Source organism: Ochlerotatus camptorhynchus, unplaced genomic scaffold, assembly GCF_037179485.1.
Source record: "Ochlerotatus camptorhynchus isolate MF236.1 unplaced genomic scaffold, CSIRO-AGI_Acam_v1.1 ptg000007l, whole genome shotgun sequence".
NCBI lineage: Eukaryota > Metazoa > Arthropoda > Insecta > Diptera > Culicidae > Ochlerotatus > Ochlerotatus camptorhynchus.
In genome coordinates this window covers 3,481,917-3,494,214 of record NW_027040499.1, presented here as the reverse complement: position 1 = coordinate 3,494,214, position 12,298 = coordinate 3,481,917, and the positions used below count along the sequence as shown (strand labels likewise).

Here is a 12,298-nt window from a genome sequence, read left to right as displayed (position 1 = left end):
ATTAGCTTATTGCGTGCTCTCAACTTAGTGTTCTAGATGCACTTCCACAGTTATTAATTGAGAGCTTTCGATGCCTGTACCATTTTTGCATTGGTATAATTGTGTGGCTAGTCCAATCATACTTCTATGCCCAGGGAAGTCGAGAAATTTTCCAACCCGAAAAATTCTTAGACCGGACCGGGAATTGTTATTTGACCTGTAAAACCGTTCAAATATGTGAAAAATAATAAAATAAGACCCCTCCCGATGGAAATATTTAAGATACGCATAACAATATGCGTTAATTTGAGATGTAAAAATTGTAATTTTGATGTAAACAAACGGTTTGGTTACACTCAAAAAATTTATCACATATCTAATGGATGAAATCCATGTGAATTTCACATAGCTTTCCTATGATCACATAGCAGCAAATCCCATCACAAAATCACATGAATATTATGAGGCCGATGAAATTCATGTGAAAAATCACATAAAGTTAATGTGATAGCATAAATTTTATGTGAAATTCAGATGAATTCCATTGAATTTGATTATGGATGAAAATCATGTGCATTTCCAATGGCAACTACATGAAAACTATTTTCGGTGTAACGTTTCCTCTCATAATCGCCTAGCGCACTCTACGTTGGTGGTGCATAGATACAGCCTATAGAAACTAAGCGATTATTCCAGCCTCTGGCGGTGAATAGTGGAACCCTCAAAAGAGTGATGAGGGTGGAAATTTTCACCGTGAAGCATAGGAAGAGGAAAATATTTTCACCTCTCCTGTTTAATTTATCCACCCCAGGTGCTTGAAATCATCATCCACGTGGAATATTTTGTTTTTTGTATCGGGTTTGCAGTGATCCGGCTGGTGCTTCCATATATTTTTGATGAGAAAAATTAAGATTTATAAAATTACCCCATCGGTTATGATCTTCCGAATTTTTAAATATGTGGTTATTTCAGCTCTAAATCAGTTCAGATCTGTGATAATCGGAAAATAAAACCACTCCCGATGGAAATTTGCAAGATGTGCAATAAAATATGCATTATTTTGAGTTTTGAAAATCGTCATTGTGATGTAAACAAATTAATTGGATGACATTTACTCTCAAAATCGGCTAGGGCACTCTACATTGATGGTGCATGAAAAGAGCCTATAGAATCTAAGCGATCGTTTCACCCTCTGTTGGTGAATAGGAGAACCCTCAAAAGGGCGATGAGAGCGGACATTTTCGCCGCGGAAGCATACGCATTTTTAAAAGAAACTAAGCGATCGATTTAACCTCTGGTGATGAATAGGAGAACGTCAAAAAGAGTGTTGTGAGCGGAAATTTCTGCCGTGAGACATAGGAAGCGGAACACTTTTTAACTTTTCCTGATAAATTGATTCATCAGAGATCCACCGACAAACCGACATGATACTTAAACTTAATTCTTGATCGAGAATCCATAACGGCCAATTCAAATGTACAGCGATCCCATCTGTCAAAACCATAGAAATTTTTTATCTAGATAAAAATAATTTATCCGAAATAGATTAGACTCGAACCAACTCATAAATTTTGTACGCGTGTTCAAGAGATCCTCCAAAACTTGATCTATAGTTGAAAAAATTAATTCTGTATCGGTTTTGCAAGGATCCTGCTGGTGTTCAAGAATATTTTTGTTGATAAAAATGGAAAATTAGAATAGTGCCTTAGTGGTTATGATCTTCCGGATTTCTTGTGTGTACATAGTTTGAGTGCAAATAAGAAAATCGTGGAAAGGGAATTGGCAAGATGTTGAATGAAAAATGCTTTAATTTGCGTTGTGAAACCTTCAAATTCTGATGTAAACAAACGGTTTGGTTGACGTTTCCTCTCGAACTCGCGGAGCGCACTCTACGTTGGTGGTGCAAACTATCCCAGCGGTGTTACGATCTTCCGGGTTTTTAATGTGTGGCTATTTGAGCTGTAAATCCGTTTAGATCTGTGTAATATAGTAAAATAAGACCACTCCCGATGGAAATTTGCAAGATATGCATAAACATATGCGTTAATTTGAGATATACAATTGTAATTTTGATGTAAACAAACGGTTTGGTTGACGTTTGCTCTCATAATCGCCTAGCGCACTCTACACTGAAAGATAAATTAAATCAAAAAAGCTTAAAAAGTATGCAGATTCCCGCTTCACCTTATTGAGTCCGAGCCATGATTACTTCGGGGCAGTAGTCATGCATGATTAAAATCGAAATAATCTTTCCATTATTAAATTTTATTCTATTTCAATACTGATAATAAAAAAAGATAAAAAAATCAATCAAAAATTATTAAAATAGAATCAAAAATTATTTAAATTTATTCAAAAAAGATCATCATCAATCTAATCAACCATGATTAAACTGGGATTAATATCGGATGCTTATATTTTAGCAAGAGAGTATTAATTTTTATTCATTCGATATGATTAATCTGAGTTTAATGTCAAATTGATTACATTTCAAGCAAAATAGGAATAGTTTAATTTATCAGTGTACATTGGTGATGCATCGAAACACTTACACACCTACACGCTTATTCTGGTCAACTCAAAATTGAGTCGAATGTACTCATCTCAGCGGCAAGTATGGCTACTCAAATGTCACTTTTGAGTAAACGACGTTCTCACGTAGACTGAGTCAAATCCACTCGGCGGTATTTTCAGTTGCGGGGAGGGTTTTTGTTTTGATTTTTATTCAAGGAAATGGAAATTGCCTGCTCCGGATTCATTCTACTGGAGCAGAAAATGGTTCAACACCGTTTCCCTAAGCAATTCGTACTTACCTGAAGGCATTTCAGCCGTTTTTGAGTAACATTTCCCATGAGGTTTCCTCCTACATGACTGGCATTTTTTCGAAGTCCAGAATTTTGCTGACTGAGTGGCTTTTACTCAGTTTGACATTTCTCGTTTACTCAATTTTTGACAACTCGATACATCGGACGAAAGTGAGTACGATCGACTCACCTGGTGAGTAAGCAGAAGTTAGCGTGTATATGCGGAGTGCTACACTCAAAAAATATTGAAAGCTAAATAGTATAAAAGTTACGCTAAATCGCAACTCTCCGTGCCGACGCAAAGGTCGGTATAAAGGGAGAGAATACAGACTTAGTATAAAAATGATTTATGTCTGCCATAGTATAAAATCGAAATATGCTTGCAATGGTTTATTCAAGGGAATGTATGTTCTGCTTCTTTTTCGTTTAATGCTTAATATTATTGTTTTCAAATAAAAATTAAATTTGTAATTAAAGCAAAAGCAGTACCCTAAAATTATCATTATCGAAACCCAGGTTTATCATTACCCAACGTTTTGATCTTTGATAAGTGGCTAAAACTTGGGTCCACCCGGAATGGTCGTCATTTTCAACGCTGTGACCGTTGAGTCGAACAGATAGAAGAAATTACTGTGCATCAAATCCGTCAGCAGTTTATTGGCTAATCGATACAGGCTTCGATTCCATTTCCGGCAGGCTTATATGCTTCTTTCCATCAATGAGCGGACGATGTTTGCAGAACCATTCGAGAACGTTACCACCTTCAAGGTGAACTGAAAAACGACTACGAGTGCCATCGTGTTTGACATTGTCATTTAAGATCATTTTAGTGTACACTGATCGAATTTAACTCCGATAATCGGACTTAGTAAAGTTTTGAAGAAAATATTAATCGGACCAAGGTATAAATTTTGATTAATAATAAAATGCATAAAAATTAATCAATATTGGTTTTGTAATACTTTTGAGTGTACGTTTGCTTGTCTGTGGTTCTTGTTCAATTAAACAGTCTGAGCTGCTCATAACATAACTATATGGAAAGTTTCTATATGATCTATAAGAATTAAATTTATGTTACTTATCTACGCATAGAGAGGTGCGTCTCTCAGTCTGCGTAGTTTGTAGATTAACGCGCAGCTATGCCTGAATCATAAACTAATTCAAACTGTTTAGTATTGAAGCGAATGGTTTCATCCTGTTTCTATAAATGAATCTTTCGTTTGAGAAAACACAAAAAAGTTCTATTTTCCAAGTCTTCAGCATTATTTAGAAAACTGAATAATTAGAGAGTTTTTGCTCGTTTCCAAAAAAAAAAATACAATTGATTGACTTGCGTGGTTTCGCAAAAAAATTTAATGAAATGTATGAGAAGTGCAAAGCATCGTCTTTAAGCGGGACAAAGTACCGAGATAATGAGTTCTATAATTTAAGTGTCTGCGCCAGAGTTCCGGCGGGTTTTTATTAATCAAACTCGTTAACGTAAAAATTTGCGTATAAATTAAGTGGAGATGTTTGTGCGTGCTGTGAAGTTGTATGATAACGTGTGACCTGTTTTTTGAATGTGCGCCATCGGACGAGAAGCGTGAGTGTTTGACTCGGGATGCAAGGAAGAGTGCTCCTACGCTGGCTTTAATTGACACACTGGCATTCCAATCTGCCACTCACCATCGTGTAGGCCTTTGATGGTAGAATCAGCAGACTGCAAATCCAGTGAACAGGAAAGCCAGCGTCGATTTGTTTCATTTAGAAGCTAAGAAAAGAGTTAGAAATGATCATATTGTGCCAGGCTGACGACGACGCAACTAAGAATGTAAAATATTTTCAACTGATTAGCGTACGGTCAAATTGGAATAAATTATGCCTAGTGTTATTGCAAATAAAAGAAAGCTGAAAATCATTTGAAAATGTTTGAATAAGCATAAATAATGTAAGATCATTATCTAACCTCTAGAGAAGATATAGTTTCCTAAAGTTTCGTAGCATTCACAACAAATAATCGTTTTATAAGGTTTCATATTTACCATTGTTAAGCACTGTGTACCACAAGACATTAATCTCATAGTAGTATTACCATCGAACAAACAAGAAAACGAGAAAAAAAAATAACATAAAACAGAAGAAAATCGACAAACATGTTCTGTACAACGAAAAAAAAAAATGGTAAAATAAACGTTGGAGGAAAATTTAAACCTGTTATCTTTTCATTTACGTACCTATTAGTGGTTAAGATAGACGGGTTACTTGTCCGCTTCGATTTAGTGCATGTCCTCCCAATGAAATTGACCTCTCCGAATGCCGGGCAAAACAAAAAAAAAATCTCATATATCACAACGGGTTGTGATTCGTGGAAGAAAAGAAAAAAAAGAAAGATCGAACTACCCAGCTGAATCTGACGTGTTTTAATCAAAGCTATTTTTCCTTTTTCTTTCTTTTTCTTTCCCCTACAGGTTGGGTTATTTTAGTAAGTTTTTTCCCGAGCTCACAATCTTTGTAATATTGTTCGTTGTTTTTGAGCAAAATGTTTCAATTTGCCCTTTTCGATAGAAATATTTGTACACGTATTTTACATTTTTCGGAATTGCTTTCAATATTGTATTTATAGAGAACCGTACCAAAAGGGAAACTGTGAACCAGCCGTACTGAAAACTGCCCAAAACGTTATTAACCAATTTTGTTTCTTTCTCTTCTTCTCGCTTGTTCCAACCCAATAATGCTCCCCACTAGTGCATCATGGGCCATCTGATGTGTGCCGGATGCCTGACCCATTTGCTGGCGGATGGCAGGTAAGTATCCGCACCAACGATCTCCGTAAGATGGATGACCTCTGGCCTACCTCTACCGCCAAATCGATTGTCTTTGATTATCGCCGTTTTCTTCTTTTCCCTCTCAAAACATTGAAATAGACTTCGTGATCAGAACGCGACTTGCCCGAACTGTCGCACCGACATCAGCAAGAACACCCCATCCCGGAACCTGGCCGTCGAGAAGGCCGTCTCCGAGCTGCCCAGTGAGTGTCAGTACTGTGGCAATGAGTTCCCAAACAAGTCGGTTGAGTACCATGAGAACAATGAGTGCGAAGAGCGACCGACGGCGTGCAAGTTTGCCCGTATCGGATGTCAATGGCGTGGACCGATGCACGAGGCCCCCTCGCACGAAACCAACTGTACCCACCCGAAGAAGTCGGGAGCCGAGGTTATGGTTGCCCTGCAGTCTCACGATGTCCGTGCGGCCGAAGAGAAGAAGCTGTTCCTTACGTTGATTGATCTCTTGAGTTACGAGAAAATTATCTTCAATGGTAGCGTTTTGTTCGCTGGTTGTGAACTTATGATTTGAACTAACAATTTTTTTTCTGTGATTTTGGTTTCTTGGTGTTTCGTATTGGACTTGTCGTTGCAGACCTCCAGATGAAGCCATACCGGACCGATGAATACGTCCATTGTCTGTACTATGAAACGTCGCGTTTCTCCGCGTTCAACCACCAGTGGGTAGTGAAGTCTATCATCAACAAGAGCCAGCGTGATCCGCACCAGTCGTGCGAACGGGACATCACCTATCAGGTTAGCATCAGAATGTTCTTCCGGAGGGTTGCCAATGAAATGAACGTGTTTCAATTATTTTTAGTTGGTTCTGAAGTCGAAAACCACCAGCCCGTTGACGATGCACTTCTTCGTGCTGCGGGGACCATTCTCTGATATCAAGGCGAACACCCAGATCTACAAGCATGACTTTACCGAAACCGAAACGGAAAGCCCGTTCAAACTGATGCCACTGCCGGATACGGCCGAGTGCAACCGATTGCTGGCGGCGAAGTGGATCAATTTCAGGTATGGTGAATGCACATTGGACTGGGTGAACTCAACAACACCCGGCTCCCCACTGTTGTTTTGATTTGTATTGAGGTATTCAACAAATGTACCATATGTTGGCCTATGGATCTAAGATTTGGCCCATCGCTAAAACTCTGCTATTTATCAATTTTATCTAGATGAACGCGTCATTGGGACGGTACTAATGGCTATTTTTGGTCGCTATTGAAAATTTAGTCGATTGCTGGATTTATTTATTGGCCCAAATTAGGGGCATTTCCCCTATCTAAGAGTGTTTACATTTTTCCTGCCTTGGCAATTCAGTATTTCAAACAGGTTTTCTAAACCTGCATGTCAGTATAAGATTGAAGATTGCAACGATTTTTACCTGTAATTATTAATTATTTTGTTGGACATTTCTAGACTAACATTTGAAAAGGGCGGAACTCCAAAATTACCATATCGAGAAAATCGCTTCCGAATTTTGATGATCTAAAAATTAATCCTATTTCACGACTTTCCATTTTCTGGATGATTGTATAAGCTTGACATATAGTTAATAGTGTAATCTATCATCATGCATCACTAAAAACTAAAAAAAAAGTTTTCTTTGTCGTTAAATTGAGAAGAAAACATCATACGCCCTGATAATTTCTTACATGTTGTTACCCCCCGGATCTTCCATACTTTGAACTGCCAACACTGGTGATACGCCGTGGAAGTACACCCTCGGGATTTTTTGTTTGTTGTTCCGCATTCGTTCTTCGTTCGCAAACTTTGTGAGATATCAATCAGATGCGTTTAAAATTAATCGGGCGTGACTAGCTACTACAGAATCAATACGTTTGGCATATTAAAACAATATAATTCGTTGCGCTGGTGCAAGGCGTAACAACCAGTTGCATCATCGAGTTGAAAGTTGGAAATACGCCATGTAAGAAGAAACGTTTTTGATGATTTGAAGTGATATTTTCTTCTACTGCTTCGTGTTTATCGAGTAGTTTGTGAACTGTTCTCTCTATATGTGCCAAAATATGGTTTGTTTACATTTAGGCTCTTCCGTCCCTTTCAAATATTAGTCTAGATTTGTTCTAAAGTCTCAACATTCGATATTCTATGTACCTCATCGGTACTGTACTGTACCAGGCAGCCAAGCTTCAAAATCATCTTCAGAACTTTGTTCTGAATCCTTTGGAGTGCTTTTTTCCTGGTAGTGCAACAACTAGACCATATTGTCACAGCATAAAGCATGGCCGGCCTAAACAATTGTTTAAATATTAGAAATTTATTCTTCAGGCAAAGTTTGGATTTTCTGTTTATAAGAGGATACAAACATTTTATATATTTCTTTTTACATTTGGCTTGAATGCCCTCAATTTGATCTTTAAAAGTTGATTTTTGGTCAAGTACTAATCCAATTCAAATTGGATCTTCGTTCATAGTGACTATGTGACTACTACCAACCGATGGAAACTAACGATTTTTTATTGACTCACTACTTGACTAGCCTATTGGTCCCACGCAAATCGATTAACGTACCCCATTCTAGTCGAATTTCTAGTACTACACTATGTTTGTTTTGATTCGCTATAAAAGTTTGACAGATAAAATGAGAGGTTCGTGGATTTTCCCATGTTTCGAGGGGTGCATCGATTAGCTTGGGACCGAAGATAGTACCAGAGCTGAGCCAAAAAGTTGAGCATGTTTCTTAGGGACCTTCTGGTCTTAGAGTTACCTCTATGCTACTACTAGGTTTAAAAAAATAAGCTCTAGGTTTATGTGAAAATATTGTAAGTTGAGTTGGGAGAAATATTCCATTTTTGTTATCTAAACTTTTCTGCAGTCTGCTGCAAATAACACGAAGACTTCTTCCTTTAGCGGAAATGCCTGTGTCATCGGCGAACAAAGATCTGTGGTAACCCTGAGGCAAATCAGGGTGGTCGGAAGTGAAAATATTATACAATATAGGCATAAGAATGCTATCCTGAGAACCGAAGTCAGCATGGGTAACCAATTGGCTACAGAGTTGACATGAATCAGTTAAGACCAAATCAATAGTGGAGGGATTTCTTGCAGAAGAAAAGCATGTTGGGCTGTTTGGATATTGAATAGTGTAATAACCTGCAGAGCAATCATCAAACAGAATATTACCATTGGAATTGCTTTGAGCATTATTCCATGAGCGGTGTTTTGCATTAAAATCACGAATACCTAATGAAGAATTTAGACCTATGATGGGTAAGTTTCTGAAGGTCACTCTTGAGAAACTTCTTTTGCTGGCCTACTCATTGGAATGGCAAATAGGCAGCTATAAACGTAAGTTGTCCAAATTTTGTTTCTACAGAAACTCCAAAAGTTTTAAAAACTTTGGTTTCAAATGAAGAAGGAATTTGATGTTTGATACGTCTATGAACAATGATGGCAACGTCACCTCCGGCTCCATCAAGACGGTCATTTCGATAAATGAAATACAGTCAAGATTCCTATAGTACGGTTAATAGGGACCGCACTATAGAAACCGGTATTAACGAATACACGTAGAGCTAATTGGGAACAAACGCTTATTGTAGGGTAATTTGAAGAGATAACTTCATGATGTCTTCTGAACAGTTATTAAACAGAAAATTTGCCACCTTTTGGGAACATTTAGCATCTGGAAAGTCACGAGTCTGATCCTCCAGGAGGACCCGGAAAATCCGTAAAAGTGGTCAATTCATGAAACTAATCCTAGAGCTCCGCGGTTTTTTCGAAACCGCTCATAGACGACTTATCAGAATTTGATGCTCATAGATGTCTTATGATAATTTGAAGTTGTGACCTGAATATGGACCCAGAGGACCACGGGACGGTCACCCGGAAGATCCGGAACATCCGTAAAAGTGGTCAATTCATGAATCTGAGCCTAGAGCTCAGCAGATTTTTCGAAATCACTCCTAGAATGAATTCGGAGTTGAGACTGGAATATGGACACTGGAGATCACGGGATGGTCGACCGGAAGATCCGGAACATCCGTAAAAGTGCGGTCCCTATTAACCATACTATAGGAACCGGTATTAACGAATACACGTACCATATGGAATTAAAGCTAATTGGGGACAAAATCTTATTGTAGGGTAATTTGAAGATATAACTTCCTGGTGTCTTCTGAAAAGTTATTAACAAGATACATGACCACCTTTTGTGAAAACTTTGCATCCGGAAAGTCACAAGTTTGGTCTCCAGGAAGACCCGGATCATCCGTAAAAGTGGTCATTTCATGGAACTTATCCTAGAGCTCTTATTAGAATAAATTCGGAGTTGTGACTGAAATATTACCCTGGGGATCACGTAATGGTCCTCTGGAAAATCCGAAACATCCGTAGAAGTGGTCAATTCACGAAACTGATCCTATCGCTCAGTGTTTTTTTTTTTCGAAACCACTCATAAACGTCTTATCATAATGAATTCGGAGTTGTGACCGAAATCTGAAACCTGGGGACCACGGTATGGTGGACCAATTTTGCATCCGAAAATCAACAAGTCTGGTCCATCGGAAGAGCCGGAACATCCGTAATGTGGCAAATCAATTAAACTTATCTTAGAGCTCCGTGTTGGTTTCGGATCTTCCGGACCTTTTTGTGAACCATCCCGTGATCCACAGCATCAATTTTCTCGTCACAACTCCTAATTCATATTGATCAGACCTCTATGAGTGGTTTCGAAAAAAAAACATGGAGCTCTAGGATCAATTTCAATAATGGCCCAGTTTTGCGGATGTTCTGGATCTTTTAGTGAACCATCTCGTAGTCCCGAGAGTCCATATTCCAGTCAAAACTCTGAATTCATTCTGATAATACGCTTATGCGTGGTATCGACAAAACAGTGGAATTTTAGAATCGGTTTCATGAATTGGCAACTTTTACGGATGTTCCGGATCTTTTAGTGAACCTTCCAGTTGTCCCTAGCGTCCATTTTCTGGTCACAAATCTTAATGCATTGTGATAAAACATGTATGAGTGGTTTCGAAAAAAAAACCGCGGGGCTCTAGAATCTGTTTCGTGAATTGACCAGTTTTACGAATGTTCCGGCTCTTCCGGAGGACCATCGCATACACAGCAAAAAATTCTGAATTTTACATTCATACACGTAAACTTGTGTTTCATTAAACGCAAACGAGTAACTTGTATACAATGTTGTTTACAAAGATGGGTTTTTTATACAATATGTGCAACAGTTCATGAAATGTCTCTGAACTTTACACGATTTATAACGTAAATTTATATGATATATGACACTCCATTTATGTGCATCACATTGAACAGAAATTTACACTACTTTTTCGAACTGTGTAGCCCCCAGGGTCCATTTTCTGGTCACAACTCTGAATTCATTCTGACAAGACGCCTATGAGTGGTTTCGACAAAACCGCGGAATTCTAGGATCGGTTTCATGAATTGACCACTTTTATGGATGTTCCGGATCTTCCGGTGGGCCATCCCGTATTCTCCATAGTCCATATTCTAGCCACAACTCCAAATTCATTCTGATAAGACGTCTTTGAGTGGTTTAGAAAAAAAAACCGCTGAGCTTTAGGATCAGTTTCATAAAATCTTCGCGGATGTTCCGGATCTTCCACAGGACCAACCTTGTGACTCACCAGGAACTGACTATTCCCAAAAGGTGACCAACTATCTGCTTAACAACTTCTCCAAAGACATCAGGAAGATTAGCTCTAATCCCATATGCTACGTGTATTCGTTAATGCCGGATCGACCGTACTATAGGAATCCACTGGAAACCGTACTATAGGAATCTTGACTGTACTTTCATATCCTCATCGATCGTATAAAATGACCACTGTTATTTGAAACTTACCATCTTCAACTATGCCATTTTGAATTTTTTTTTATATAGGGGAAATTGATGTGATGTCGGCCTATATGCCCCTAATCTGGGCCCATACATAAATCCAGCAATCGACTAAATTTTCAATAGCGACCAAAAATATCCATAAGGTACCGTCCCAATGACGCGTTCATCTAGATAAAATTGATAAATAGCAGAGTTTTAGCGATGGTACATTTGTTGAATACCTCAATACAAATCAAAACAACAGTGGGGAGCCGGGTGTTGTTGAGTTCACCCACTTTTTAGTGACTTGTTCACTATTTTCAAGGCAGTCACTAAAAAGTCACTATTTTCATCAAAAAGTCACTAAAGACAGTATTCCTTAAAATTTAGTCACTAAAGTCACTTTTTTACGACCAATGTTGAGAGTAAAGAATTTGACTTTAACAGCTCAGAGTAAAGTCTGACAAGAAGAGTTGCGAATATATGGAAACGTTAACTGTTGACGGAATCTAATATTTTGATTTTTTTTTTATCTTGGAATTGGGTTCTAGAATTTTGAAAAATATATCGGTTTTTATAGGGGAATTTACGTATTCTCGGCAACCTAAGCAGCGACCTTCTTTCTATAGCCTTTTTCTCTAAGGAACGCACACATATGCAGTATTGGTTTGTTTACAATCTTTTGCTGCCAGCTGCTCTAACAATTTCAGTCGAAAGAATTGTCAAAAACTGTTTTGAAACGCTTTTACAAAGATCCAATCTTCTCTAGTGAGAGCGAGTATTGTCGGCAACCAGTTTTTCTTCGGCAACCGTTCCATTTGAGCTGCATCTAAATCTGCTGTTCTATTATCGGCAACTCGCAATCAGCTACAATTTGT

At 38.2% G+C, this 12,298-nt stretch overlaps 1 protein-coding gene across 1 annotated transcript in view; it reads left to right on the top strand.

Annotated features, from left to right (window-relative positions):
• Nucleotides 1–12,298, top strand: part of LOC135697703 (zinc finger TRAF-type-containing protein 1 homolog) — a 44,205-nt gene that overhangs the window by 27,776 nt on the left and 4,131 nt on the right. Inside the window, exons 2-5 of the mRNA XM_065217491.1 lie at nucleotides 5,508–5,566; nucleotides 5,687–6,078; nucleotides 6,180–6,340; nucleotides 6,405–6,607. Coding sequence (XP_065073563.1) covers nucleotides 5,508–5,566; nucleotides 5,687–6,078; nucleotides 6,180–6,340; nucleotides 6,405–6,607 — 815 coding nt within the window. The remainder of the gene's footprint in view (nucleotides 1–5,507; nucleotides 5,567–5,686; nucleotides 6,079–6,179; nucleotides 6,341–6,404; nucleotides 6,608–12,298) is intronic.